The 26920-nt window shown below is 41.5% G+C and overlaps 2 protein-coding genes across 2 annotated transcripts in view; one reads left to right on the top strand and one right to left on the bottom strand.

The window, feature by feature from the left end:
- pde11a (phosphodiesterase 11a) overlaps positions 1-14434 on the top strand; it is a 40629-nt gene extending 26195 nt beyond the window's left edge. Inside the window, exons 14-20 of the mRNA XM_062431831.1 lie at positions 987-1077; positions 6133-6233; positions 6415-6492; positions 6616-6679; positions 6764-6838; positions 7869-7952; positions 14198-14434. Of these exons, the coding sequence (XP_062287815.1) occupies positions 987-1077; positions 6133-6233; positions 6415-6492; positions 6616-6679; positions 6764-6838; positions 7869-7952; positions 14198-14434 (730 nt within the window). The remainder of the gene's footprint in view (positions 1-986; positions 1078-6132; positions 6234-6414; positions 6493-6615; positions 6680-6763; positions 6839-7868; positions 7953-14197) is intronic.
- Positions 14435-16899: 2465 nt separating this feature from the next.
- agps (alkylglycerone phosphate synthase) overlaps positions 16900-26920 on the bottom strand; it is a 30001-nt gene continuing 19980 nt past the window's right edge. The window contains exons 15-20 of the mRNA XM_062432018.1: positions 26735-26804; positions 25188-25249; positions 24086-24175; positions 22622-22721; positions 22413-22470; positions 16900-18642 (exon numbers count right to left, since the gene is read on the bottom strand). Coding sequence (XP_062288002.1) covers positions 18521-18642; positions 22413-22470; positions 22622-22721; positions 24086-24175; positions 25188-25249; positions 26735-26804 — 502 coding nt within the window. The 3' untranslated portion in view covers positions 16900-18520. The remainder of the gene's footprint in view (positions 18643-22412; positions 22471-22621; positions 22722-24085; positions 24176-25187; positions 25250-26734; positions 26805-26920) is intronic.

Below are 26920 nucleotides of genomic sequence, written 5' to 3'. Positions count from 1 at the left end.
ACTGTGTGGTCGCTTTAAAGCGATGGTTCGGCGTAATTTCGGCCTAGCGTCATATGATTATAATATAATTTTCCAATGCATCAATTTATGAGTAAAGACCCTATTTGTACTACAGTAGAAGTTTGATAACAATCCAGGCATTATTAGTGGAGTAATTTACGAGATACTCTGGTGGGTCCGTTAGCGCCTGTACTAAGCCATTCGGCTGATGGCTCTTACTCCACCAGTTTGCGACAAAATGAAAAAAAAAAACGGAGTGGGTGGTTAGATAGACGTCATGGTGCATATGACGCTAGGTCGAAATTACGCCGAATCATCGCTGCAAACTCTGTACTCTGAGGCCCTGTTTATACGACAACACTCGCGGGTGAAAACGACAAAATATTTTATCGGATGTGCCTTTTCATTTAGACAGCGACAGCGTTTTTGAGGCTTAAAAACCTGGACCTACTTTTTAAATTTTTTTTATTGCAGATTACATACAAACAATTTTTGATCACTGATCAATTAAGGGTCTCAGTGGTGTTGCTTATTTATTTATTATATTTTTTAAAACCCAGGTAAATCAGTACACTAATATGTACACTTTTTGCCTTAATCCTTTTATAGTTTGTCAGTTTATTTTTTCATTTTGTACTCTATTTTCATTTCTATATAATATATTATTTTAACTTTAGTAAAAGAAGAATACAAATAATAAATTCTAGTTTCACTGACTCTGGCCCACATGCCTCATATACAGTACAGAAGGCTTAGTTATTGCAGCGACATTAAATGATGATCGCATTCAATGTTGAACGGGTGAATTTCAACTGCAGTGAAGGTAATAGCTCTCCAATTTCTTTTATTATTGAGCCATAAGTTGGTGACAGTGCAGAGTGAATTGATGAGGGAATTACAACAGACTCAACAGCAGACTTTTTTTTCTCAGAACTTGTTGAACGCTGATTATTTTATCCCTCTGTGTGTTTTTTTGTGTGTGTCAGGACGGGCTCAGCCCTCTCTCTGCTTTATGGGACCTCTGCTACTCTGGAACACCACCACTTCAACCATGCTGTTATGATCCTGCAGAGCGAGGTGCATTATGTTTCAATTATCTGCTGCAGTGCAGTTACCATGATGTTCTGCTAATGTCTATGACTGCATGTTTATAGTTGTGCAACACATTTAATTGCATCATTCCAAACAGCATTTACAACCAAACACCACACCACACATTCCCCCTTGGACACATTTTCCCTTTGCCATGTTGTGTACCTAGATTATTTTATGCCATGCTTGCAGCACAGCTTTAGGAATGGCAGTTACTCTGTAGGTCTAAGGTACTAAGTAGGCAGCGTCTAGAGCTGAGAAGATTTGTCAATTAATTGATTAGTCGATCAACAGAAAAATAATTCAACTATTTTGATAATTGATTATGTTAAATGATCTGATTCCATTTTCTCAAATGTGGACATTTTCTGGTTTCTTTAATCCTCTATGATAGCAAATTGAATATCTTTGTTGTAATATTGTTGGTCAGGACAAAACAAGACATTTCAGGTTGCATCAACAGTAATTGACTTTTTTTTCACTATTTGCTGACACTTTATAGATCAATTGACTAATCGAATCCATTATAAATTAAATTATTGTGGAAATAATTAATGGATCAGTCGATAATAAAAATAATCATTAGTTATTTGTGATGCTTAGTCGCATCATCACATCAGCCAACTACTGGATAAATTACTATGACATTTTGTTCAGATATATATGGTTCACATAGGATCAATCATAACTACGTTAGTGACGCCCAGACCTTTCCTGTATTGTCAACATCAGGTCAAAATTTGAGTTTCTCCAAAAACTGGTTTATGTGCACAACCGTAGACTGTAAAATGAATTGACGTAGCCACCGTGACATCACCCATTGTTTTGGGGACTCCCATTTTGAAGGCTTGAGTTTGCATTTTGACCGTCATCTTGGATTTTTGGAGCCAGATGTGACCATATTTGGATGAGAGGGTGGAGCTGAGCCTAACGCTAGCTACTAGCTTGGTTAGCACAGTGCACTGACAGTCTATGGCTTACTGTGATAATGCTAATGCTAATTGTCATTAGCAAGAAACCGGCTTAAACCATTTAAAATAAAATGTATTTATTGGAAAAAACTGAACATCTGACTCATTAGAGGATCTTTTAGTACAACGAAATGCTGAACAAGATCAAACTGTTTCAATTAACTTTCATGAACTGAAAACACGCTGCTAGCTACGGCTATGCCTCTGTGAATCTGAGGTTATGCCATGGTAACATTACCTAACCAACATTGTAGCCATGGTCACTCAAAGCGACCAGACCCTTAATTATGCTTAACTTTAAGCTTTTTATCAAATTTAAATGGGTGAGTTCCCCTGTACATTTGTCACAAACAACTATATAGACCAAAGCCATGTTTTATTAACCAGGCTGTAAACATTTTTATTTCTCCTGTTAAGTTTGGGATTTTAACACGGGGGTCTGTGAAGACAATTCTGGGTTGGCTTCATTTTCCAGCCCTGCTAAGCTAGGATGGTGTTTGGCAGGTATAAAGATCTGCAATTAGCATTTTAAAACTTGGGTTGATGTCATTTGTGTGCTGTCCAGAAATCAAAGTTTTCCCCTCCTGTTTCTTACCTACCTACTACACCTATCTCTCATTTATTGTTCAGCTGTCTAAATTAATACAAAAAAATGCTATTAGCCCACTTTCCCTTAATATTAAAGGAGTCTGTGCTCACTACACCTGATGACAAACGTGGTGCCTCGATGTCTATAGTATGTGAGCAAGTAAACAAATAGCTCATGCTGTCCTCAAATCAATGTAATCACAGAGGCGATAGATTTGGTGGTAATTGGTTGAGAGAGACATTTTACCAGGTGACTGAGTTTGCATGAAGTTGTAATTAAAGACGTTTTGAGGGAGCAGCTGAGAAGAGGCTTTGTAGGGTGGGTACCAGTGACTTCATTATCATGGTGCTGACAACACAGTAAGCTGACAAATGTTTGCTTGGAATATCATAATGGTTTCTGTTGATACTGGGGCTGAACTACTGCTGTCCTATTAGCATATAAATGAATAGTGTGGCTAATTCAAGGAGAAGAGAAAGCTCACGATTCAATCCGCCAGCCTGCACAAACCATTAATTAAAATGTAAACTTTTAAACATCACTCCCTCCCTTTGTATCTCTCAATTTATTCTCATCATTCTCACTTTCTAGTTTACTCCCCCCCTCCACCCCTTACATCCGCTCCAGTTGACAGAATGAGAGAAGTCCTTTACAAATGGCTTTGCTCTTACATATTTCAGTATTTCATGGTGCTGATGATGGGAGTCACAGGCGTGCTGAGATAATCTTAAGACTTGTATTCAGCGTTTAAAAAGATCATTCAGTTTTAAAGACCTTGTTTAATTCCTGCTAGTCATTAACATCCTCCCATCTCGATCCTTTTCTGTAATCACCTCCACATCTTCCACTTTCTCCACAGACAGACCCTCCATCCATTCAAACCATCCACTAGAGGAGGGTGCCTGACTGATGAATGAATGTATAATACATGATGGAGAAAGGCCTGTTTTAATGATAGAGTGAGAGACATTGCTTAGTTATTAAGAGCTGCTGGGGAGCTGCTGCCTTCCTTCCTCCCATGCACATAACCATTCCGTTGGATTATTGCATGTTTTTAACCATTATGGTTTAATTGCACAAAAAGGCATTTTTCACACTAGTTTTGACACTTTTGATATGTCACAGTAGGAAAAGCAAAATCACTTCTCCTTCATCTAATAGACAATAGTTTCCTCTTTAGTTCAAGAGATTAAAGAGGTTTTATTGTCACACGCACAGCTACACAGCATATAATTGAAGGCAGTGAAATTTGGCTTCTTCGAGCTCTGGTTCCATTTAGAGTATATAATAAAATGAGAGAGAAATATAATAAAATGATAAATTGCTAATTGGTGCAGAGATGTGGTATGGCACATAAGTGATAAATAGATTAATAGTGAAATGCACATACAGTACGTTAAGTAATGGGTGATAAATACTTCTGATAGAAATATAAATATTGTGTAGTGGTTGAGTAAGTGTAGGAGAGGAGGAGGGAGAGAGAGAGTCTGTGTGTGTGTGTGTGTGTGTGTGTGTGTGTGTGTGTGTGTGTATTATGTATGCTCACAAAGTCCCAGAGTTCAGCAATCTGATGGCTTGCGGATAGAAGCTGTCTGAGCGGTAGTGAGCAGTACATTGAGATTTTGTACACTTATGAATCACTGACAGCTTTAGTACTGCGTGCCTTTATTTTTCACATCTATTAAATCTGACACATTGCAGTGTGGGATTGTTAGCAGAAATGAGTGTACACAAACTCTACTTTGTTTTCCTTCTGTTGTGTGAGTCTATGATCATCATCATGCATAAATTGTAAGCAAAAGATTGAGATGCTCAAAAAAATCACAGACAGTAAATATAGTGAACTATTATAAAGCTAGATGCAACAACATAGCCATTGTATCTGACAATACAAACGTATTGCAGCTACATCAGTATCTGTGTATATGATGGCCAACAAGTAACAAGACATTGCAGTACAGAACTGCCAAATTAGGTTTGAGTGAATTTAGAAACAGCATCTGTATTACATAGTTTGTCCACCAGTATTCTTCAAGTAAAATCTCCTGCTCAGTGTGTACTGTATCTGGGTCACAATAAAAAATAGATAACTAAATCAATGTAAGGGATCCGTATCAAGCTTATTTATGTTATCTATGTATGTTTTTAACAAAACACTCAATTGTAATCATAACCAAAATGTTTTAAATTCCCAAATATCAATGCCAGTATCAGGCCTAAAAAAATCCAGCATCGCTCGAGCTATGTGAAGAAAATGAATGAATGTTATTCAAAATGTTGTCTATGAAAAAGGACTGTAAACTATAAATACAGTTGTTACTCTCGTCTTGTAATTGCTAATCTTACTGAACCAATGGCAAAGTTGCCTTTCAACCAAAGCAACAAGAATGAGTTGATTTCCACAGCTTGATCTCATATTACACACGACTGGATGGATTCATCAAAACACAAAGATTAAACAGAAGCAGCACTCACAACTCAATTTTTAATTTATGTTCAGAATGGATCATATAGCTTTTGAATAGCTTCAAAATCTGATTAATTTTCCCTTTTGTTCATCCCATTATTAATCGTAATCCTTTGACCATTTGAATCACTGAAAAAATAGCAGATTCATGCAGCCATTCAGTGTAAATGGCGCGATCACACGCGATTTGATATCAGGCGGCGCGAATGAAGCGTCTGAAGCGAATGAATGAATGAATGAATGAATCAAGCGTCTGAAGCGGCGCGAATAAAGTTGGAAAATTTGAACTTTTCAGGCGGCATCGCGCCGCGACATCCAATCAGCGGCGAGTTTCTCCCGACGTCACAAGCGCGAATGAAGCGAATGAAGCGATGATCCAAAAATGTTTATTTATGATCAAGCGGCGCGATAGAAGCGATTCAAGCGATTTTTTTGCGTCAGACGCTTTTGGTCTGAACGCAGCTTAAGACCAGGCTATAATTTACACTGTATATACAAAGCCCTTTAACAACTTTCAGCAAGGAAATTTTTTTTTCTTTATCTCTGTTATAGCTGATGATGTGAGCTGATGATGCTGGATTATTCAAGGCTGATATTATGGAGTAAAAATTATATCAAAATTATCTGTAAATATTAATCATTTAGCAATAATCCTTGAAAGTGTTATGGCAAAGATATGTCCTTGTAAGATAGAATAATGAATTTATATTCCTGATAGTTCCCACACCAACAGGTTTGCAGCTGTTTTTTTTATTTTCCAACAACATCCAGTGAACTGTGATAAGCTAGTATCTACATGTATTGTCAGCAGTCTAAAGTAATGGTCAAGCTCTGATTACTGTATGTTACAATAAAAGTTTGTTACAGTAAATATGGTAAATGGTACAAATTCAGTATAATTCATTATTTATCAAGGGACTGTAGCCTTTTTTTCAGGCTCTCTGTGTGTGATTAGAAGAATTACACATGTCTTGAATGTTTTTATCATGTTATTTCTGTATGTGTCTCCGCAGGGTCACAATATCTTCTCCAACCTCTCGTCCACAGAATATAGTGACCTCATGCAGCTGCTGAAACAGTCCATCCTGGCCACAGACCTCACACTTTACTTTGAGTATGTTCTGCTAAACAACAACATTATTAGAGACTCAGTGGTCCACACAGCACTGACTTATCTACAGCCAGTCTTTGTACACTGTTTCATTAGGTTTGCAGGCTTCTTTTAGGTAACACCGCCCCCTTGTGGATTTTATGTAATTTACACATGCATACTTAGATGTTTTCTTTCCCTTTAGGAACAGAAACACTTTCTTTGAGCTTGTCAGCAAAGGAGAATACAACTGGAATGTGAAGGCTCATAGAGACATGTGCAGGTAATGCTCTGCAAACAGAAAGAAATGTGTCTTTGTCTCCTTAAAATTAGATGAATTAAGATTTCTTTGTGCAAAGTCTTTGATTTTAAATTAAATAAATCTGTCCATCTGATCTGTTCTCAGATCCATGATGATGACTGCATGTGATCTCGGTGCTGTCACTAAACCGTGGGAAATATCACGCAAGGTGAGACATACAGGTCCAAAATCTCTTACATATGAATTAAACAAAAAAGAGGCCTGTAAACCATTCATCTTACTCTGGTTCCAGGTTGCAGAGTTGGTGACCAGCGAGTTCTTCGAGCAAGGTGACAGAGAGAGATCAGAGTTGAAGCTCACGCCCTCTGTGAGTACACCGCACCATCTCTGGTTTTTGTGCGTTTTGCAGTTAGACCTCCACTAGCTGATGACGGCCAAGATATATATTGTTTTCCACAGTTACAAACATACTGACTGTGTAGGAATCATGAGCGCTTGTGTCTCGTAGTATAATAAAAGTGAATTGTCAGCTTGACCGCTCCACTGCGTCGCTGCTGTGCCAAGAACAAACTGTGGAGCGTGTAACAATCATCCTTAACAAAAACTCCTGTTGCACTGGGTTCAAAACAAACACTAACCTTTCTATCCATTCAGCTGTCTAGATTTTGTTGTGTTGTTTAGGTTACTGTGTCAAGACTCTCAACTGTAGCTGCTGTTTAATTTCTGACAGTAAATAGTGAGTGTTTATCTTCCTCATAAAGTTATAAAAATAACATCATATTAATAGCAGGCAAACTTAATTTAAAATGAAGATCCTTGTCGTCATTCAGATTGCATTAATATCGTCCTCAAAGCACAACTGAAGACTCCTGTCTGTTTGATTGAATAGCTTTGAAGCCTGAACACAGTTCAGCCTTCAAAGCTGTTGGTTCATAAAGAACCAACAGCTTTCCATGTGCAGTTAATGGCTGTTGACTAATCAAGCCGGGCCACATTGCCTTCGCTCTGAAATAACTATGGCAGTAGCCTCAGGTCTGCCGCTTGTGTCAAACCTTCACCACTTTGTGTGTGGGTGTTGGAAATTAAATATTAACTAAACTAAATAACTAAATAAAGTCGGAGCCCAGTAACTATCTCTGAAGCGCAGCCTCTGTGGAGCCTCTTAAGCTCAAGCTGCAGAAGAATGAGGTAGAATAGAAAATGTGAAATAAAGTAAGTTGTCTTGAGTGCTGGGGGAGAATTTTCTTTGACCAAAGCAGCAGTAACAGCCACCCGGTTGACTTGTAGCCTCATAACAAGCCCAATAACAACTCCTCTCTTTTGTTTCTCCAGTGTGAGCGGAAATGAAAACTGACAATAGAGGAATCAGGAGGCTCATTGTGACTTTTGTGTTTCAGGCCATCTTCGATCGAAACAGGAAGGATGAGTTGCCAGGACTTCAGCTAGAGTGGATTGATGGAATGTGTGCACCGCTGTACGAGGTAATACTCGCTTCTTCCGATGCTTAAATGTTCTCTGGCCGTCATCGTGGCACACTCGTCACACAGCTGCTGTTGACATCAGTCAGGGGAGGATTTAGTGATTTGGAGGCCCGCAGGCAAACTCTGTCTTCCTTTATTTTCACTGCTTCTCTTACTGGGAATGTTGGTATTGGCAGTGACAGAAGAAGGTCGTAAAAGAAGTAAAATTATTAATATGGCACAGTAAAAATACAGAAAGTGAAGAGTGGAGAGGTATTATTAGCACAATGCACTTAAATGTATTAAACTTGTGGTGAAGGTCAAGCTTTTTATTCTAATATAATACTGGATATTGTAATGAATAATAATGCATCATATTTTATTTGTTATATTTTGTGAGTAAAATCTGAATCTGCGACGTAAGCAGTAACATTTATCTGTCAGGTAAATGTTGTAGGACAATGTTTTCCTCTGAAGAAAAAGCACCCGCTAAGTAAGTTGTCCGTCCGCCCGTCTTCTGCCGCTTATCCGGGGTCGGGTCATGGGGGCAGCAGCCTAAGCAGGGAAGCCTTCCCCGGGGTCTCCTACCGGTGGGACGTGCCCTGAACACATCACCAGGGAGGAGTCCGGGAGGCATCCTAACTAGATGCCCGAGCCACCTCATCTGGCTCCTCTCAACGCGGAGGAGCAGCGGGTCTACTCCGAGCTCCTCCTGGATGACCGAACTTCTCACCCTATCTCTAAGGGAGAGCCCAACCAGCCTACGGAGGAAGCTCATTTCGGCCGCTTGTACCCGCGATCTTGTTCTTTCGGTCACTACCCAAGGCTCATGACCATAGGTGAGGGTAGGAACGAAGATTGAATGGTAAATCGAGAGCTTTGCTTTTCGGCTCAGCTCCGTCCTCACCACGACGGATCCGTGCAGAGCCCGCATTACTGTAGACGCTGCACCGATCCGCCTGTCGATCTCACGCTCCATCCTTCCCTCACTCGTGAACAAGACCTCAAGGTACTTGAACTCCTCCACTTGGGGCAGGATCTCATCCCCGACCCGGAGAGTGCACTCCACCTTTTTCCGGCAGATGACCATGGACTCGGATTTGGAGGTGCTGATTCTCATCCCAGCCGCTTCACACTCAGCGGCGAATCGATCCAGTGAGAGTTGGAGGTCACGGTCTAATGAAGCCAACAGGACGACATCATCCGCAAAAAGCAGTGACCCAATCCTGAGGTCACCAAACCGGAACCCCTCAACGCCCTGGCTGCACCTAGAAATCCTGTCCATAAAGATTATGAACAGGATCGGTGACAAAGGGCAGCCCTGGTGGAGTCCAACCCTCACTGGAAACAAGTCCGACTTATTACCAGCAATGCGGACCAAGCTCTGACACCGGTCGTACAGGGAACGGACGGCCCGTATCAGGGGGCCGATACCCCGTACTCCCGGAGAACCCCCCACAGGACTCCCCGAGGGACACGGTCGAATACCTTCTCCAAGTCCACAAAACACATGTGGACTGGTTGGGCAAACTCCCATGCACCCTCTAGGACCCTGTAGAGGGTGTAGAGCTGGTCCAAAGTTCCACGACCCGGACGAAAACCACATTGCTCCTCCTGAATCCGAGATTCGACTATCCGACGGACCCTCCTCTCCAGTACCCCCGAATAGACCTTACCAGGGAGGCTGAGGAGTGTGATCCCCCTATAGTTGGAGCACACCCTCCGGTCCCCCTTCTTAAAAAGAGGGACCACCACCCCAGTTTGCCAATCCCCAGAGGGAGCACTCTCCAGCACCCCCTCTAAGGAATCCAAAAAGGGTGGATACTCTGAACTGCTGTTTGGACCATAGGCACAAACAACAGTCAGGATCCGTCCCCCCACCCGAAGGCGGAGGGAGGCTACCCTTTCGTCTACCCGCGTGAACTCCAACATACAGGCACCAAGCCGGGGGGCAATAAGTATTGCCACCCCTGCCCGGCTCCTCTCACCAGTGGCAACTCCAATGTGGAAGAGAGTCCAACCCCTCTCCAGCGCCCTTGCTGTGCGTCGAGGTGAGGCCGACTATATCTAGCCGGAACTTTTCAACCTTGCGCACCAGCTCAGGCTCCTTCTCCACCAGAGAGGTGACGTTCCACGTCCCTAAAGCTAGCTTCTGCAGCCGAGGATCGGACCACCAAGGTCCCCGCCTTCGGCCGCTGCCCAGCTCGCATTGCACCTGACCCCTTTGGCCCCTCCTACGGGTGGTGAGTCTGCGGGAGGGGGGTCCCATGTCGCTTCTTCGGGATGTGCCCGGCCGGAGCTACCCTTTGTCTGGTCCCTCCCCGCCGCCATGGGTGACCCTACCAGGGGCATAAAGCCCCCGAACAAACTGAGCTCCTGGGGGTCATTGGGACACGCAAACCCCTCCACCACGATAAGGTAGTAGCTCAGGGAGGGGTAAGTAAGTTGTGTACAGCTGAATTTTTTTTGTGCTTTGGGGCCTTTTGTAAGTTATTTCGGGGTACACTGAGTCAGAATAGTAACATAATTCATTATTTTTCATATCTAAAAATATAATAAATCTCTAGCTGTTTGGCAAGGCAGTTGCCTACCTCACGTCTGCCCCTGACATCAGCAGACACTCTCCTTCCTCATCTATTGTCCTCACTGACGCCAGCAATGAAATTGTCACCAACAACTATTCAACTTTCTTTTCAGCCACAGATTCCTCAGATTCCATTGAAAGCTTTGAAACGGCTTCAAGGTTGCATCCTGTTCTTTTGAGAACAGCAGAATGAATGTGCATTTTCTGACTGCGAGACAGCTCAGAGATTTGGCTTATACAGAGAGAGAGAGAGAGAGAAAGAGAGAGAGAGACTCTGTTTTTATCATTTCAGACTGGAAGAGTAGAGTTAAAGGTAGCGGTTATCTTTCAGTGATTGAATGGAAATCTGTGCGTTGTCCTGGCCAGTATAGTAAAGTGTGTGTGTGTCTGAATGACGTCAAGAGACTCGCCTGCTTCTCCCACTGCCAGCAGCAGCGGCTGTGTGGGAGAAAGACTAAGGCTGAGTTACTGACGAGATCAGGTCTGTTAAACGATGAGGCGTGTTGAGGGAAAATGTATGAAAGCAAACAAGTCAGACACATGAGGAGCTGTGAAAGGAGTCGAGAATAGTTGATTCATGGCCACAGCACTGGGTGTATCTCTCTGCGTTTGGACAGTTAAACCTTCTGGCTGTCATATTAAACACATCATGAGTAGAAAATGAGCAACAGATCACTATAACACTTATTGAATTATTACAAGATTAGTGTCAAAAAGTTAGAGCAGAGCATAGTTATTGTCTGTGTAGTGTAGATAAAAAGCATCAAAGCGGCGTGTTGTCTGCGTGGGGGGTTTGCCTCCACGTCGCCTCATGTAAAGGCTGATGTTTGGAGAATGCAGATATGGAGCTCACAATCATGCTGCTGCCAATTAAACTTGCAAAGGGGGAGAACAGAGGAAGTTCAGAGGCAGCAGGGTTTTTATCCGTGGGCGGAAGAGATCTCGTTCTTGATCTCGCTGATCTTCTTCTCCTGGTGGTGGCTTGCTACTTTGTGGAATATTAATCCCCCATTACATAACCTTCCGTTATTTTTTTATATATATATCCCACCATATGACAGTCTCTCCTCTCCTTCTTCTTCTTCTGAGTCTACCTCAGTGGAATAATGACAGTGTCCTGCAGTGGATGTATACTGTTCTTGTTTTCCTTTAGAAAATCCTCTTCTTCTAACCCACCAACTAGACAACTCCATAAAGACCGAGACGATCAGTGTACGTGTAGTTAAAATGACAGCTCCATGTAGGCCTGCATCATGCCTCATTCAGCACTTTACACTTCAGTACAACACACCACACACATACCAAACCACATATGAGCAAAAAACAGAAGGAGTAGATGCATAACTTGAACCAATTACGTCTAGAAATGGGCATTGGCTCGCTCTCAAATCATGGAAACGGAAATCCATGTTGTGCTGTGCTGTGATGAGGAATCACAGGTGAACCACACACATTCCACCACTTAAAACATGATGAATCATTGATCACACACACAGTTTTTACCACTGCTATAAGAACATATGATGTCCATAGTGGGCAGACTGCAATTTTTTTTATTAAAAAGAAAAGTCTTGATGTTTGGACTCAACCACATTGTACAGTAGTAGAGCACCATTACAAGTGTTTTAAATGTTCATATCAATGATTGAATAAACCTTCTGAATATAAACACATCTCAAACTGTCTGCAGTTCCCCGAAAAGATTTGATTTTAATTTCATGGACACAGTGCACAATCCCCAGTGTAGGTGTGTGCAGTTTTTACATCCCTTTTTATTTAATTCATTTTCACAATGGCAACACATTGGACGCCTATATACAATATGTGTGAATAGAAGATAGTTTTCATTGTTGTTGTGAGTGGTCCACATGTTATATTTCCATATGAAACGGGTTAATGAAACAATAACTAATTACACAGACTTCCCTTACAGCTACAGACAATGTTAACAGAACAGAGGGAACAAAATCCCCTTGTCTCTCAGGTGATTTATTAAACGGTGGATGGGAGGCAGCTTTGACTACGCTGCCACTTACAGTTCAACACAGAAAGACGACAAAGGCAACTAATCTCAGTCATACATGTGCTTCTAATCTTTAGAGAGCAGCCATTTCATTAAGTGACTGTATGTTACTGTTATTCTTCTCTGCATTGTTTCATTTGTTTTGCCTGTGGTGCATTTGATGAATAATGTGCTGCTTTTCTAGCCCCAGTTTGAGCCTCTCATGTATCACTGTTACATTAAAAGTCACAGAGCTAAGCATCTGATTTTCCAAAAACATCCAAAAAAACCAAAACAAAACACCTGACTGTCTTTGTAAAACCCAGACAGTTGTTTAACATCACTTATCCTCAAAGACTCTTCTAACCCGAGTGAGGAAATATTCTATCTGCTGCATAATTAAAACGATTTTTAAATTATCTCTCAAGTTGCGACTGTATTTCTTAATTCATGTAGCAGGGTTTCAACTAATGATTATTTTAATTATTGATCTAATTAGCCAATTATTTTCTCGATTTGTTGATTAATTGTTTAAGATATAGCTATGTTAAAATAGATTAATCAGTTAACTGTCTTATTTAAACTAAAGTATAAAAAAAAAACAAATCTTCCCATTTGAGAAGCTAGAACCATCAGATATTTGGCATTTTTGCATGAAAATGATTGAGATGATTAATCAATTATCAAAATAGTTTCTGATTAATTTTCTGACGATCAACAAATCTATTAATTGGCCAATCGTTGCAGCTCTAATACGTGACCTCATGTCCTTGCAATTTTTAAGATGAGCAAAAAACAAATTATTTTGTATAAAAATATATAACAATGGAAAGGAACATCACTGAATATCATTATAAATGATAAATAAATTCTGGCTCACACTGTACAAACTGAGCACAGCTATCACGTGGATAAGAAAACACAAACTTGGGTTATGGATTAAAAATCTTTCTCATTGGGCTTTGACAGGATATTTTTTCATCATAACGTTTAGAAAAGTCTTTGAGGACCATGTGATGAATGTGTTCAGATTCAGAGCAGCAGTAAGTTATGGTAAACTAATCATTTTAAAGATCCCCTCCAGACATGTGTTAAGATGTATATAAAATACTCTACATTGAATAATAATTTGTGTGTGATATGGTTTTTCCACAAAAAGGAAAAAATAAAATGACCACTCCTTCTTCCTCATTAAAAATCCAAAATCTGTGAATATGTAAATATTTTTCATTTCAAAAGTTTAACAGCTGGACATATGTCTCCTACTTCACTGTAAAGTCCATTCTCAGTATTTGTGCACTCAAAGCTTCAAGTTTCCACGTAATGCTTGTGTAAATTGAATATTGGACAAGGATTGGCTTGAAAACTAATTGTGATGTTACAAATCATGCTCATAAGCCTGTCCCTTTAACTTAGATGTTTAATGAGCTCAGAAAAACTCTCAATTTTCAGCAGATTCATGTGAAAACCACCTTTAAGTGTCAAACTCTGCACATTCATCATTCTGTACAGTGAAGCTCAAACATCCAACTGAAGAAACAAGAAGAAAAACACATTTTTGAGCTAGTTCAAACTAGGGCTACTGCTCTTCATGCTGATGGAGTTTTTTCTTTATTTATTTCATGTGTGGACTACTTTTACATTATCACCTCTCTCTCTCCCCTCTCTTTCTCTCTCCAGACTCTGGTCAAGTTGAATCCTAAACTGCAGCCGATGGTTGACATGATCAAAGCGAACAGGGCCAAATGGGAGGAGCTGAACAACAAGAGACAACACGGTCAGAGTCTTTCTGCTCCTGCGACCCCCTGCAGTGGTGACAGCAGCACAGAAACAAGTGGCTGCACTGTGGCCAAAACGGGCAGCACACCCTGCTGTAGCGGCGATGCTGAGGGCACACTTTCTAAGCCTGTTAGTTAACATTGCTGCTGTCTTTTAGGCTTCTTTCCTCTTTAAATGCAGCCTGCAACATAAGCAGTGCAGTGCATGCAGAGGTTCTTGGCTCCTCCTCGCTTTTGCTACTAGAGATGAGCTTTAGACTTCAGTGCGGCGCTATCATAGAGGTTTTTTCCGGCTCCCTTCAGTTTTCCTGTGCTGAAGGCTGACAGAGCTGTGTTTGCAAGCTTGTCGGAGCAGCTACAAATCAGCTGATGACACCATGTCAGAAGGGAAACTCAAACCACTGTGTCAACATGTCAACCAGTGAGCTAACACTAACTATTCATGAGCATCGCACAGATTTTCTGCACAGCAAGGCATGGAGAATTATTGGAGAGAAATGTCTGTGGCTCTTTTTGCTCTTGGTACCTCCTTGTTACTCGCATTTTGTCCAGGGTAACATATTTTTTGTAAATCTGTACATAAGCTGTTGCGTTTAAAAACTGTTAATGTACAAGTGCTGTTTAAAACCTGTACGCTCTGGATTGTAACGTGGCTGTAGAGTTTCTGAAGGATAAAGTGGTGCAGGGACAGCAGGACCTTTGACAGTGCTTGTAATGCAAATTGAGTGCTGCTCTCTCTCCCCTCCTGTGCCTTGTTTTAAGATCCTACTGAAAAATGCATGGCCTCCTCATTCTTAGATCGTATGGAAATCCATGTTAAACCATGATGTATTTTTGAAATCATTTGTAAAAACCAATAACTACACAGTTATGTCTTGACCCCATGTTAATCACAATGGCATTGACATGATATAGCCTACATACGGAAATCTATTTTGCCCACTTTTCTAAATGCAGGGTCTCACTTGTCACAAACACACACAATGTGCCTTGATGAAATTGTTCTGATATCACATTAATTTCTGTAGAAGAAGCCATTTCCTCCACAGATTTAACTCTAAACATAAAACTGTTACATTAAATAGAAACTACTCTATAAACTACACTGAATATAATATTTGGCCTTTTCTCAAAGCTCACAAATGCTACTTACTGTATTGCTACTTACAGCTTTTATAAAATCAAGGAGACTGAGAAACTGATACTCGTACAACTGAAGTGCCCATGTAGTCACAAGCTATTATTTTCATATTATTATTATTATTATAACTGTTATAAGTATTATTTTTGGGAGGGTATGCCTTATGAATTGTGTTGTAGCTTTGTTAATTGGAGTTTAAAATGTGACTGTGCACATTGTGAGGCATGGATCTGTGTGCTACTTTTACTTGTATTTTAGTTGAAGAGTTGAAGTCAATCGGAAAACTTTAAATAGCATGTTTTATGCAGTATTAAATTCAACCACTTGCTAAGGATGTAGCAAACACGTGAGCCAACGAATACCTCGTATTTTGAACTTACATCAGTAAACACATTATCTCATCAAAAATGCATGATTTAAATTCTATTGCATCATGTTACGTGGACTATGAATATTGCTGTTCTATTTTTCTATCAGGCCTCTGAATGTGGCCAACTTCTACTTGTCTTTTTTGCAATGTAATGTGCTTCTTGTGTTTCTTCTTTCCTCCCCGCCCCATGTTTGGACTGGATTTATTCATGGCGAGCTAAACTGAAAGAAACCTAAGGCATGAAAAGGCAAATGTACAATTCTTCTGTTCATACTTTAAATAAAAATATGCTGCTACATGTCCTCTGGTTTATTTTGACATGAAAGTACACAGTGGTGATCCACTCTGCCTCTCATTTCTCAGTGCAATGCTGACCTCATGTGGACGAATATATCCTCACACACAAAATGTGTCTCATCTCATCAATGAAATACTGCAGCTATAAGCACATTTCATTAAGATAAACTTGGAGGCATGAAAAGAAGAAATTGCATGAAGGACATTAAATCACTCAGATTAAAAAGACAAAATATTAACAGGGAAACTGTCTAACTTTGATCAATACTGGACAATTAGAGTGATGTTGAAGGCTAAAACCTTTATGTCCAGTTAATCTCCATTCACACAATCCCAGTTATTACAGTACAGTATAAGGACTGTGATAGCTGCAGTGTATTTCATAGTCCAAGGCTGAGCTCTGCTGCTGTTGATAGGTGGTGGTGACGTCAGCGAGCAGTGTGTGGGCGGCTGTGTGTGTGGGTGAAGATGACTCCCAAATGAGCCTGTGTGTAGAGAAAGAAAACCTGTCAAAAAGCAAGAAGACCAGCTCTAAAATCTCCTCTGAGCTGGATTACCTCAAGCTCAGTGTGGCGCAGGAAGAGGAAGAGCGAGACAATAACAAAACAAAACCCTCTGCTCTCGGGCTCTTGTTGACCCTTTTAGCGCTGCCTGACAATATAAATAAGAGCATCTACTGAAAAGCTGAATTGGAAATGGCATGCGTAGACCAGAGAGGGAGAGATTTCTGCTTTCCTGCAAAGGAATGAATTAGGTTGTGTGTGCTAAGAGAGAAGAAAAAAAAAACAGGATGTTTTAGTTGAATTTATTGCACAAATAGCATTGACAAAATGTACTTGGATGTTACAATGTTGTGTAGAGAAGTGGAAAATAACAAAGGGGCACATCCATAACATTCAAAAAGCTCTTTTTGACACAAGGGTAAAAATGAAACCATTCAATGTAAGATGGCAGGTCCAAAATTATCCTTTTATTTGGGGAATTATTATGAATCAAAAGGATGTGGTGGTCCAAAGATTAGGATGGAGGTTCAGTGTTAATACAGCTCTCTTAAAGCTCAACCTTGCTTCAAAATCAGTGGTAACCAGTGACAGAACGTCTGGTATCAAATTACGACAGAGATACACAAATGAGGGAAAATATTTGAGGAGGAATTTCTGGGTGACGATTACAGTAAATGGAGATAGGAAATCAATACAGTGTCTTGAAAAAAAGAAAAACAAAATTTAGCACGTAACAGTAACAAATATCAACATTTAGGGTTATTTTTGCATATGCTGATTTTAAAAAATGCTGTTTAGCTGTGCATGAGTTCTTATTAAATGCGTGTGAAGGTGGTGGTCAAAGCATATTAGCACAGTATGTTTGCATGTTTGGTTGTGTTGAGTCTTTGGTACGACGAAAGCACCGGGATCCAGAGGTGTTTGCAGACATGGTCACATTGAAGCAGGCATGATCGAATGGCTTTTTTTTCCATTTCTCAGTAACAAACCATGCAAGGTAAACGCTTTCAGTACAAAAACTAAACACACGAGGAATATGTCTTTTTGTAACAATAATAATAACATTAATAATAATAATAATAATGATAATAATAATAATGTAATCTAGTGTTTTGTCTTGATTTTGTTAAAATTTGAGGGGCTTTAAGTTGTCAATGGAGGCACACACACAAACATACAGTCCAGAAAAAAGTCTCTTATGGCAATAGGTCAGTACAATGAAAAGGCATGAAAATGGTGAACTGAAGACAGACACACAAAACACAATGTCACAAAGGGAATCAGTGTAACACCAGGGGAGTGTGGACAAGTTTAGGAAAAGGCAGACAAAGCTTTAGAAAGGCACAGAGCTTTAGAAAGCGCATTCATCTAGAAATGACCACTAAAGAAGTGCCACACACACACACGCACACACACACGCACACACACACACACACACGCACACACACACGCACGCACGCACGCACGCACACACGCACGCACACACGAGGAAAGTAAAAACAAATAAATGAATTAACTACGTTGGCAAGGATAATTAGAAAAAATGGTTAAACATAAGCAAAAATGACAAAATCAAGTTTATGTTGCATCATGTCCAGTTGCATCTTGGCCGTTTTTTGTATTTTTAAAGTCTGACTGTACAAAGTCTGTATTTTCAGCTCCAACAACAAGCAGAGGCCAGGACACAACAGCAACGATGAGCTTCAACATGATTGTTACAGCATATTAGTGCAATATCATGTCAAAAGAAAAGGTTTGGGTGACTCAGTAAATGGCACCGAATGATGAATTTAATGAAAAAGACAAGTTCTCTGTCCATGTTTAAATTCACATTTAGTATCTATTAATCCAAGATGCTTTTTTTTTTTTTCTTTTTTAGAAAAAGGTGAGATAAAGATGGACGAGAGCGCGGAATTAGAGGAGGTTCCTGTTGCCAAAGATGTTATTGGGGTCCACATAGTCCTTGACAGACTTGAGCATCCCCATGCCGACATTGGAGATGGTCTCTCTCATCCACTCCTTCCGAAGTTTCCCCACTGAATGACAAGAGGAGAGAGAGAGAGAAAAAAATAAAATAAATAAATAAATAAACTCAAGGAAGAAGACCGAGGGGGGAAAATAGAGGAATCGGCACGGCTGATTGCTCAGCAGGCTGCTATGAGCCAATCAATCTTGTGAGAGTGAGTGAATAAACAGAGGGTGATAAATGCTTTTATTCAGAGAGGAGAAATGTTTTGCATGGCATGATTTATGGAGCTCAGCAGACTATCAAACTCATTAGGCTCTGTGTGTTCCCAGAGGAGGGGCCGGCTGGCGGCTGTAGCAGGCCGTCCCCGGCTCCCTCACTCTTTTCTCTCTCACCCTGCGAGCCGCCACGCCCCTCCAATTCCCTCCCTCCCGAGACACCAAGGCACTGTGTGTTTCACTGTGTGCTTCTGTCTTTGTGCTCATGAGCGCGCTCCGTCGGCTAACCTGCGAGGGTGTTTTGCTTGCCTGTCCTGAACGCACTTCTGTGCCCTCTGACACTGGCCCGAGCGCCAACAGGGTGCCAGAGATGTCTGTGGAGTGCCACACAATGCTCCTCTGTCAGCAGGACTTTGGCTTTCAGCTGCTCTTCACCCTCCCTTCTCCTCCCCCTCCCGCTAAAACCCAAGGAGCGAGTGCGGCTGTGGCACGAAGCCTAGTGAGGGTGCCCATTGCTTCACCAGCTGTCCAGTCCGACATACTCCACAGCGTCTGTACCCGACAGGTTCTTAGCGGAGAGTCTGGAGCCAGCGAGAGGTCTGGTGACTGTGGAGGCTGCACAGAGGACTGGGAAACCTCGCTGGAAAGCCAAAGTCTTATTGCAAAACTTCAACTAAAAAATAAACTTTGATTTCCTATAAACTAACAAGAATTTTATGACCAAGTTTAAAAACAGGCACCAACAGCACAAAAACAGTCAACTTTAGTGGCTTAGACACAACCACGAACCGCAACGTCCCTAGTTTGAGTCCAGCAGGGGACTGTCGACCAGCATGATCTAACGTGTGTGAATGCAGCATCCCAATGCTTTTATGAATGTATTTATTATAGTTTTGACTGTCTTTGATTGGTAGTGAAGTGGAGATGGACGGGAAAAGTGAGGCTGACAAAGGTCCTTTGTAGGACTGAAACAATAAATCAATCAATTTTGGTAAATGATTCATCAAGAAAAACATTCTTAGGTTTCAGCTTCTTCAGCTTAGGTTTCTAACCCTCTCTGTTTTATAACTTAGGGTATTCCACAGACAAAAGATATTGTTATGGCCATTGTTTCACTATTTTGGGATGTTTATTGAAAAAAGGATTACCAAATTAATCTATAATGGAAACAATTGTTGAATCACCAGTCCCCAGACAGAATTGAACTGGGGATGTTCCGATTACATTATATGTACCTTATATGTACCAGTAGGTCACAAGATCACTCTCATAGCATCCAGAGGTTTGAATGTTTTAAAAGAGAAAATCTGTTCTTAAAAAGTAATAACTAGCTTTTATCAAGCAATAATGACAATAATGATGAAATGAGCTTTAGGTAGGTCAGGTCATCTCTGTGTCTGGGTAAATGTTAACTTTTGGAGGTCATGCCAACTTAAGAGAAACGCACAACATCTATATTCCAAAACCCACAAAGATAGATTTGAGAATAAAGCAGCGTGGAACAGGTGCTGCGCGCTGAGTAAACACCTGAGATTAGATACGAAGGCCTGAAAATAGGAAGGTGTATGATGGGAATTTTCACACGCCTTCCCTTCCCTCTGCACACACGCCTCTTCTTTGCATCACACGCAGGGGGAGACCCTGTGTTAATAGGGCATGTTGAGGGAAGGGGGCGCCGTGTTATCAGAGTCCAGCCGGGGAACCCAGATGGGGATCAGCCCATGAGGCTAGTGGGGCCCGTCTCCTGACAAAACAGGGCAGACAGCGGGGTCACCGGGGACTCTGATACCACACGCACCTCCAGATGGTGACAGAGGGACCAATCAGCTGCTACCCCATAACTAAAAAAGTCTTCCCTGCTCTCTACCACCTCCTCCCTCTCCTCGCTCCTTTTCTACTTGTCCCACCTCCATCCCTCCCTCCTCCTAGGAAAAAAAAAAAGAGAGAGAGAAAACAGAAGGTGCTGGGACTGCATCATTGCCTCCATCACAGTGATAATTTACACATCTATCTTGTCATATTCTCTCTTTTTTGCTTGCTATTGCAATCAATCTCTCCAGGCTTGGTCTGTGCAGCTGAGACATGCAAAGAAGTCCAGGTAGTTATTTCAGAAATGACAGATTTTTTTAAAGTGTCATATTTCTCTCGTAAAGAAAAGCCTGGTGCAGTGTGGGGTGAATGGCGAGAGAACTTCACTAAATCAGGTCATTATTCTATCACCTGTGTGCAGTGATCTGTGCTGTGGTGCGGAGTTAGTGAGATTGGAGCTCTGCAAAGCCACACGGTCAGGTGAGGATGCAGGGCACCCTGGGGTGGCCCCTCATACAAAGGAGACTGACCCCCTGATGCGCTGCTCTCACTCTCCCCGGGCCTCTTTGACAAATGAAGGGTCAGGACATGAGAGACAGCCTAAGGTAGCCGCCCTGCGCTCCGGTGATACGGCCGAGCCACAGTATAGGTTGAGAGGCTGCAGTGCAGGGCTGATAGATGGATGACTCTCGCAGTGATGGATGATCAACAACTCTTCACTGCTACACTGGTGGTGACCTAGTTAAAGAGGACATTTCTCCCAATGTTCTGGTTTTAAGAACCAGCAAATGATCAAACAAACAGAGCTTCTGCTTGATAAATCTGACTTATTTTTTAAGTTCAAATCGTCACCATTTTTGTTTAAACATGTTGTCGTTAGCTGAGTATTTTGTCCTGCAGAGACACTCTACACGCCCAGATTCCCTTACCTACACCCACGCAGCACAACGCTGACCTGCTGTAAATACAGGGCCACAAAAATGTATATTTCCTCCGGTGCCCTCCCACCTCACCATCCTTGACTACATCTGTTTTGTTTGATACACAAAACCCAGTGAAACTAGCTCCATTTGTCAAGCACTGATTGTGGGCAGACAAACCGGCCTGTCTGCGCCCAGATAGCGAGCCCCACTGTTATTAATCACAATTACAGAGTGGGCCTCGCACGCAGGAGCTGCATCAATATCCCCTCCTCTTTCCCCCCTCTGTCACCTCCCCCGGCTGCTCGGGGTGGCCGGGCCACCGTTTGGAGGTCAGTATACAGCCGGCAATAACGGTGGCATCATTTACCCTGGCCCACCGCCTCCTTTTTATTAGCAATCTTTTAATTTTGAACCCGTCCCCGCCTTCAGAAAAAATTGTGATTTAATATCGCAGCTGATTCACTGCATACTGTTTTTGACAGGCATGATGAATAGCCTGAAGTGATGTATGAAAACAGCGAGGCGGATGGCAATATAGATAAGGCAGCCATTTCGGTTAGCCCTGATGAGACCCAGGAAGTTGTATCACCGCCCTCCCCTGCTCACGTTTCATTTGGTCACTGAAGAAATGAACAAATAGCCGAGTCAGAGCCATTCGTCTGAGCTGAAGGAAGGTAGCTATGAAAGACCTCAGACCCAAATGCATTTACAGCACGACTGGGCAGCTCGCTACCATAGAAGAGCACACGTCATGCTGTCATCACGACTCCCTACAGCCTCTTCTCAGAAATTGCAATTTAGAGAAAAGGTGCAAATAAAAATGCTCATGTTATAAGAATTTCATTCAGTTCAGTGAGCCCATATTTTAGTATAAATTTCTCAGGTTGTACCTCCATGGTGATGTGACAAGCTCCCTCCATTGGCAAGGATCTCTTCTCTAGCTGCATGCTGGGAAAGAAAAAATAAAACCACACTCAGTCTGACATTCACTCTCTGGGCTGCTGGATATAAGGCACATCATTACATCAGATGTAATAATGGTATTCATCAAATGTAATTGTGAGGGCTATGATGTTGATAAAAATAAAAGTGAACGTACCTCTACTTGTTCGTACACATGTACTGGATCACTGAGTCCCCTGTAGTTGAAGGCAAAGTAGAAGTAGACACAGGCACCTGCGTCGTACGTCTGAGTCACCCTGCAAAAGCAAAATGCATGTTTAAACAAATGGGGAGGACTCCTTAATGTTTCTCCTTTAACTGGCACTCTGAAATCTAATTTATAGGAATCCATTTTCATACAATAAGTGCATTTTCTGGTTTGTAATTTGGGAGGCAAAGTAAAGTGGGAGGTTTTGCTTTCAACCCCTCCTCATTTCCATTCAAGGTTTCCAGAATATGGAGGCACCTTTAATAATGTGGCATTATCACACATTAAATGGCCATTAAATGCTTTTGTAACAGGATGACTCAGCTGACACTTTAATGTTGAACGCAAAATTGATCCATTTGTTATTTTTCACTGAACAAAATATCATTACTGCTAATGTGGCTGCTTCTAAATAAAATGCAACGTGTAAAAAAAACAACCTTTTTTTTAAGAATAAACTGTTTCTCCAGTTTGCAAAGTCTCTCACTGGCCTCGCTCCCTGTGGAGGAGCAGGGTGCAGAGCCCTTGTTCATTTGACATGGCCCATCACCTGGCACACTGACTGTTCTAGAGGTTAAATGGACAAATCAATCATGTGACAGACTGCAGCCGGGAAATGAATGGCTGTAGCATAATCAGGTCGAGGTCTAATCTGTCCACAATCGGTGAGCAGCAGCCTGGTGCTCCTCAACCGACTCGCCGTCTGTCTGTCAGGCTCTGACTAACTTATCAGGGGTTGGGGTTAGTAGAAGTGTGTGTGAGAGAACATCAAAACTTCTGACCAGACATTTCAGTCTATAATCCTATTTATTTATTCTTTGATCAAATAGTTTCTGATTTAAATCATAAGTTTGACAATTGTAGACAATATTAAGTAGATTGTGCTAAGACAGCATATAAAAGGAGAAGTCCAGCGATATTCTATACATTTATTTTTGTCAACAACTCCCACAAAAAGACCAAGTATTATCTGTGTTGCCAAAGCCTGATATAGCTTATTCTTCTGTGCTACAAACCTCCATCCTTGTCTAAAAACTATAAAAACACATCAGTGAGTCACACCTTTAACCTGTGTGACATGTGGCATTGCAGTTTCTCCTTAGTCAATCCAAAAAACTCCATTCTGGTGTCATAAATAGTCATCAGTGCACCAAATCTGCAGCTTAAAATAGCCCCAAAACACGAACAAATTGGCTCCAGTTTGAGTAACAATTTAAGATTTAGCTGCTTTTAAAATGATCCTTAGTATGATCCTATTTATGTGACTCATTTTCAGAGGTTTGAGTCCTCTAAAGAGTGAGCAGGCTTGAGGCTGAATGCCATGGACAGGGTATTGAAGTCAGAAAGTACTTTGTACAGTACAGACAGACCAACATTTGACATTACAACTGTGCTGCCATCTGCAAGTATTACCTGCACGTGGATAATGGAGGAAACTGAACTGCTCTCTCTTTACACTCTCCGACGATGCGCGCCTTTACGTTCCGGCATATGTCCAACACCCTGAAAATAAAGTAAATGGCAAAATTTTGAAAAACTGAACCAGATAAAACAGAATTGTAACAACTTGTTTATTAAACGCTGACATTTATGTATTTAAAACATAATACTCGTGTGTAAAGGAAGCTGCTTTGCACTGCATTCATTTGTTATGCAGGATTATTAAAATTCAGAGAAAAAGGCAAGAGACCAAGAAAGAGGAAGAAGAGGAGGGACTTTAAGATGAAGACCATTGTGTTAGAGGTTCCCACTGGTGTGGAAATGGCCGCCATGCCTGAGCATGTGCAGTCGTGTGTGGAGTGTGGAGGATGGGGAGGAGGATGGGTAATGAGCCAAGCACATATGCTCGCCTCAGTGCCTGATCTCTTGGTCTCTCCCGTCAGGCATGTTACACAATGTGGTGTGTGTGCATACGCAAGTGAGTGTGTTTGTGTGTATGTGTGTGTGTGTGCGCGCATGTGTGTGTTTAAGAAAAACGATGATGAGAACATGTAGAAAATACAGAACACACCACAAGTGGATGAGAGATGAATCTGTGGCTCATATTGTGCTTTCCCACATTGAACACACAGATAGATCTCTCATATGTGTATGTGTGTTGGTTTGTGTGTGTCAGTAATGGCGCATTTTTAGGCTGAGGAGGCAAGTTTCCGCCAACGCAGAGACGGTTAATGGGGAGGGAGAAGGCAGGCATGAAGGTGAATGTCAAAGACAGAGGCAAAGAGAAATAAAAGAAAGGAGGGGAAACAGGAGCATGATGAAGACAGAGGACTCTCTTAAGACTGAATGTGTGGGCGATGAATAAGGAAAAATGTTTACCACTATTTAAATTAACAGGGAAAAGCCTTCAGGTCTTGGCTGTGTTTTCTTTTCTTTTGGGGGGGTGGGAAGGATGTTTTATGCCTTTATTATAGCATAAGTAGAGATATGACAGGAGGAGAGAGGGAAGAAAGACATGGCTAACAACATGTTGCCAAAATCAAAATGCAAACGTTGCGGTTACATGTGTATTTACCTGTCCCAAGGCACAGAGGTTTCAAAGGACTCCCCGATCACATAGTAGTCCATCCCCAAGTCCTGCTCAGAATGAAACATTAACATTAGTAGGCTGACAAGTGAATGCTATTCATTATGTTTACAAACACACATTAAACCAAGACACTTTGCATGCACTGTAGTGACCTGGTTACTGTAAAATCCACATATACATGCAGCAAGTCAATAATCTCATTTCCCCATCACCTCCAACCTTATCAAAGCTGATTTATGTGTATTAGTGACAGAAAATGCTGCTTCCTTCAGTTTTTGGACTGACGTCACTTTTCTCTTACAGCACATTTGTGACTGTATTTTACAAATATTCTGTTCATCTGTGGAAACTGGTTTACTAGATGTCTAAAGGCTAGTTTGTATGGTTTTCAGTGTTGGTTGGACTTTAAATGAAATCATTTCACATGTTCAACTCTCTTGGTAAATTTCAGGTTAGTATGTGTGTTAGGGAATCATTTACGTCAATCACTGGCATGTAATGGGTCAAACTAGGATTTGCGGTCATTGCAAGGCCACACCAAATCTTGGTTTTGACACTGTCTCCCCTCGAGATAGTGGTAAGCAGTGAGTCTGCTCCTTTTTTGGGAAAACAGGAAGCATTCTGATAGTGTTGCTATATCAGCCGAGGTCAGATATGCGTTTCCCCGTTTCTCTGAACGGAGTAGAGGTAACTGTAGTCAGAGGTTGGATATGGTGAACCCTGTGGGATGGAGGACAAAGGCCCTGAGTTGCATCTAGGCACTGTTTTTATCTGTAGACCAGTAAACTAAACTCTATATGCTGTAAATGTGTTGGATCTGGCCATATTAGGGCATGGCTCAACCTGTGGAATTATCTGTGTGGTTTAAAGACTATCCCTGGAGGACAGAAACTTCAGAATTGAAGGGAGCATCAGAACAGAACATGTACTGATTATTCATTCACTTCTTCTTGATCAAGTAAATAAACCTTTTCAACCTTTTTTTGTGTGTGCGTATGTATGTGTGTTATGTCAGCCTGGTTTGAACTAACTAGCAAACTATAGCTCTTATTTATTTATTATGTTTCTCATTGAAATTCAATTTAAAAGACCTTTGCACAAAAGAGGAGAGGACGAATCAGTATTAAAATGATCAATTAGAAACTTGGTAACTTGGTTTAGAAATCAGTATGTTAAGAAAGCAGAGAGTAACCCAGTTACTAGAGATCATGCACATGCATTGTTTTCATGTTTCTGTGATTATCAGAAAGGCCTCTGACAGGACTGACCTCATATGACTCTCTATTGTCATCCTGACTGCAACTACTGTGCTCTTTTCATGTTCTCTAGTTGTCAAAGTGTCTCCACACTCTTCAATGTTAGACACCTTGGCAACAACTGTGACCAGATCAAATCAAAGACCTCCAGAGGTCGCATTCTGCAGGCTCTTTATATTGCTCACTATCTGCTGTCAGAGGTCCTGTCAGATTGTGTCCTCCCTGCCCAACCCGCCCTTCAGCTCAGCCAGAAAAAAAACTAAAGGAGTGACCCACCCGGAGGTAAGCGATGACAAAGGTCAACATGTAGCCCCTCTGCCCATTGTCCTCTCCAGCTGCCAGGCCCCTGGAAGAAGATAACAGGGTTAATATTTAACAGCTCTTTCTTTTAGCTTTGTTGGCTTGCCCGCTCCTCCTCACAACAGCTGCCTGGGAGCCTGTCAATCCAACAATGTACAGATC

This window comes from Scomber scombrus, chromosome 13 (assembly GCF_963691925.1).
Source record: "Scomber scombrus chromosome 13, fScoSco1.1, whole genome shotgun sequence".
NCBI lineage: Eukaryota > Metazoa > Chordata > Actinopteri > Scombriformes > Scombridae > Scomber > Scomber scombrus.
The sequence above is the reverse complement of the archived record's forward strand: the minus strand, read 5'-3'. Positions and strand labels throughout refer to the sequence as shown.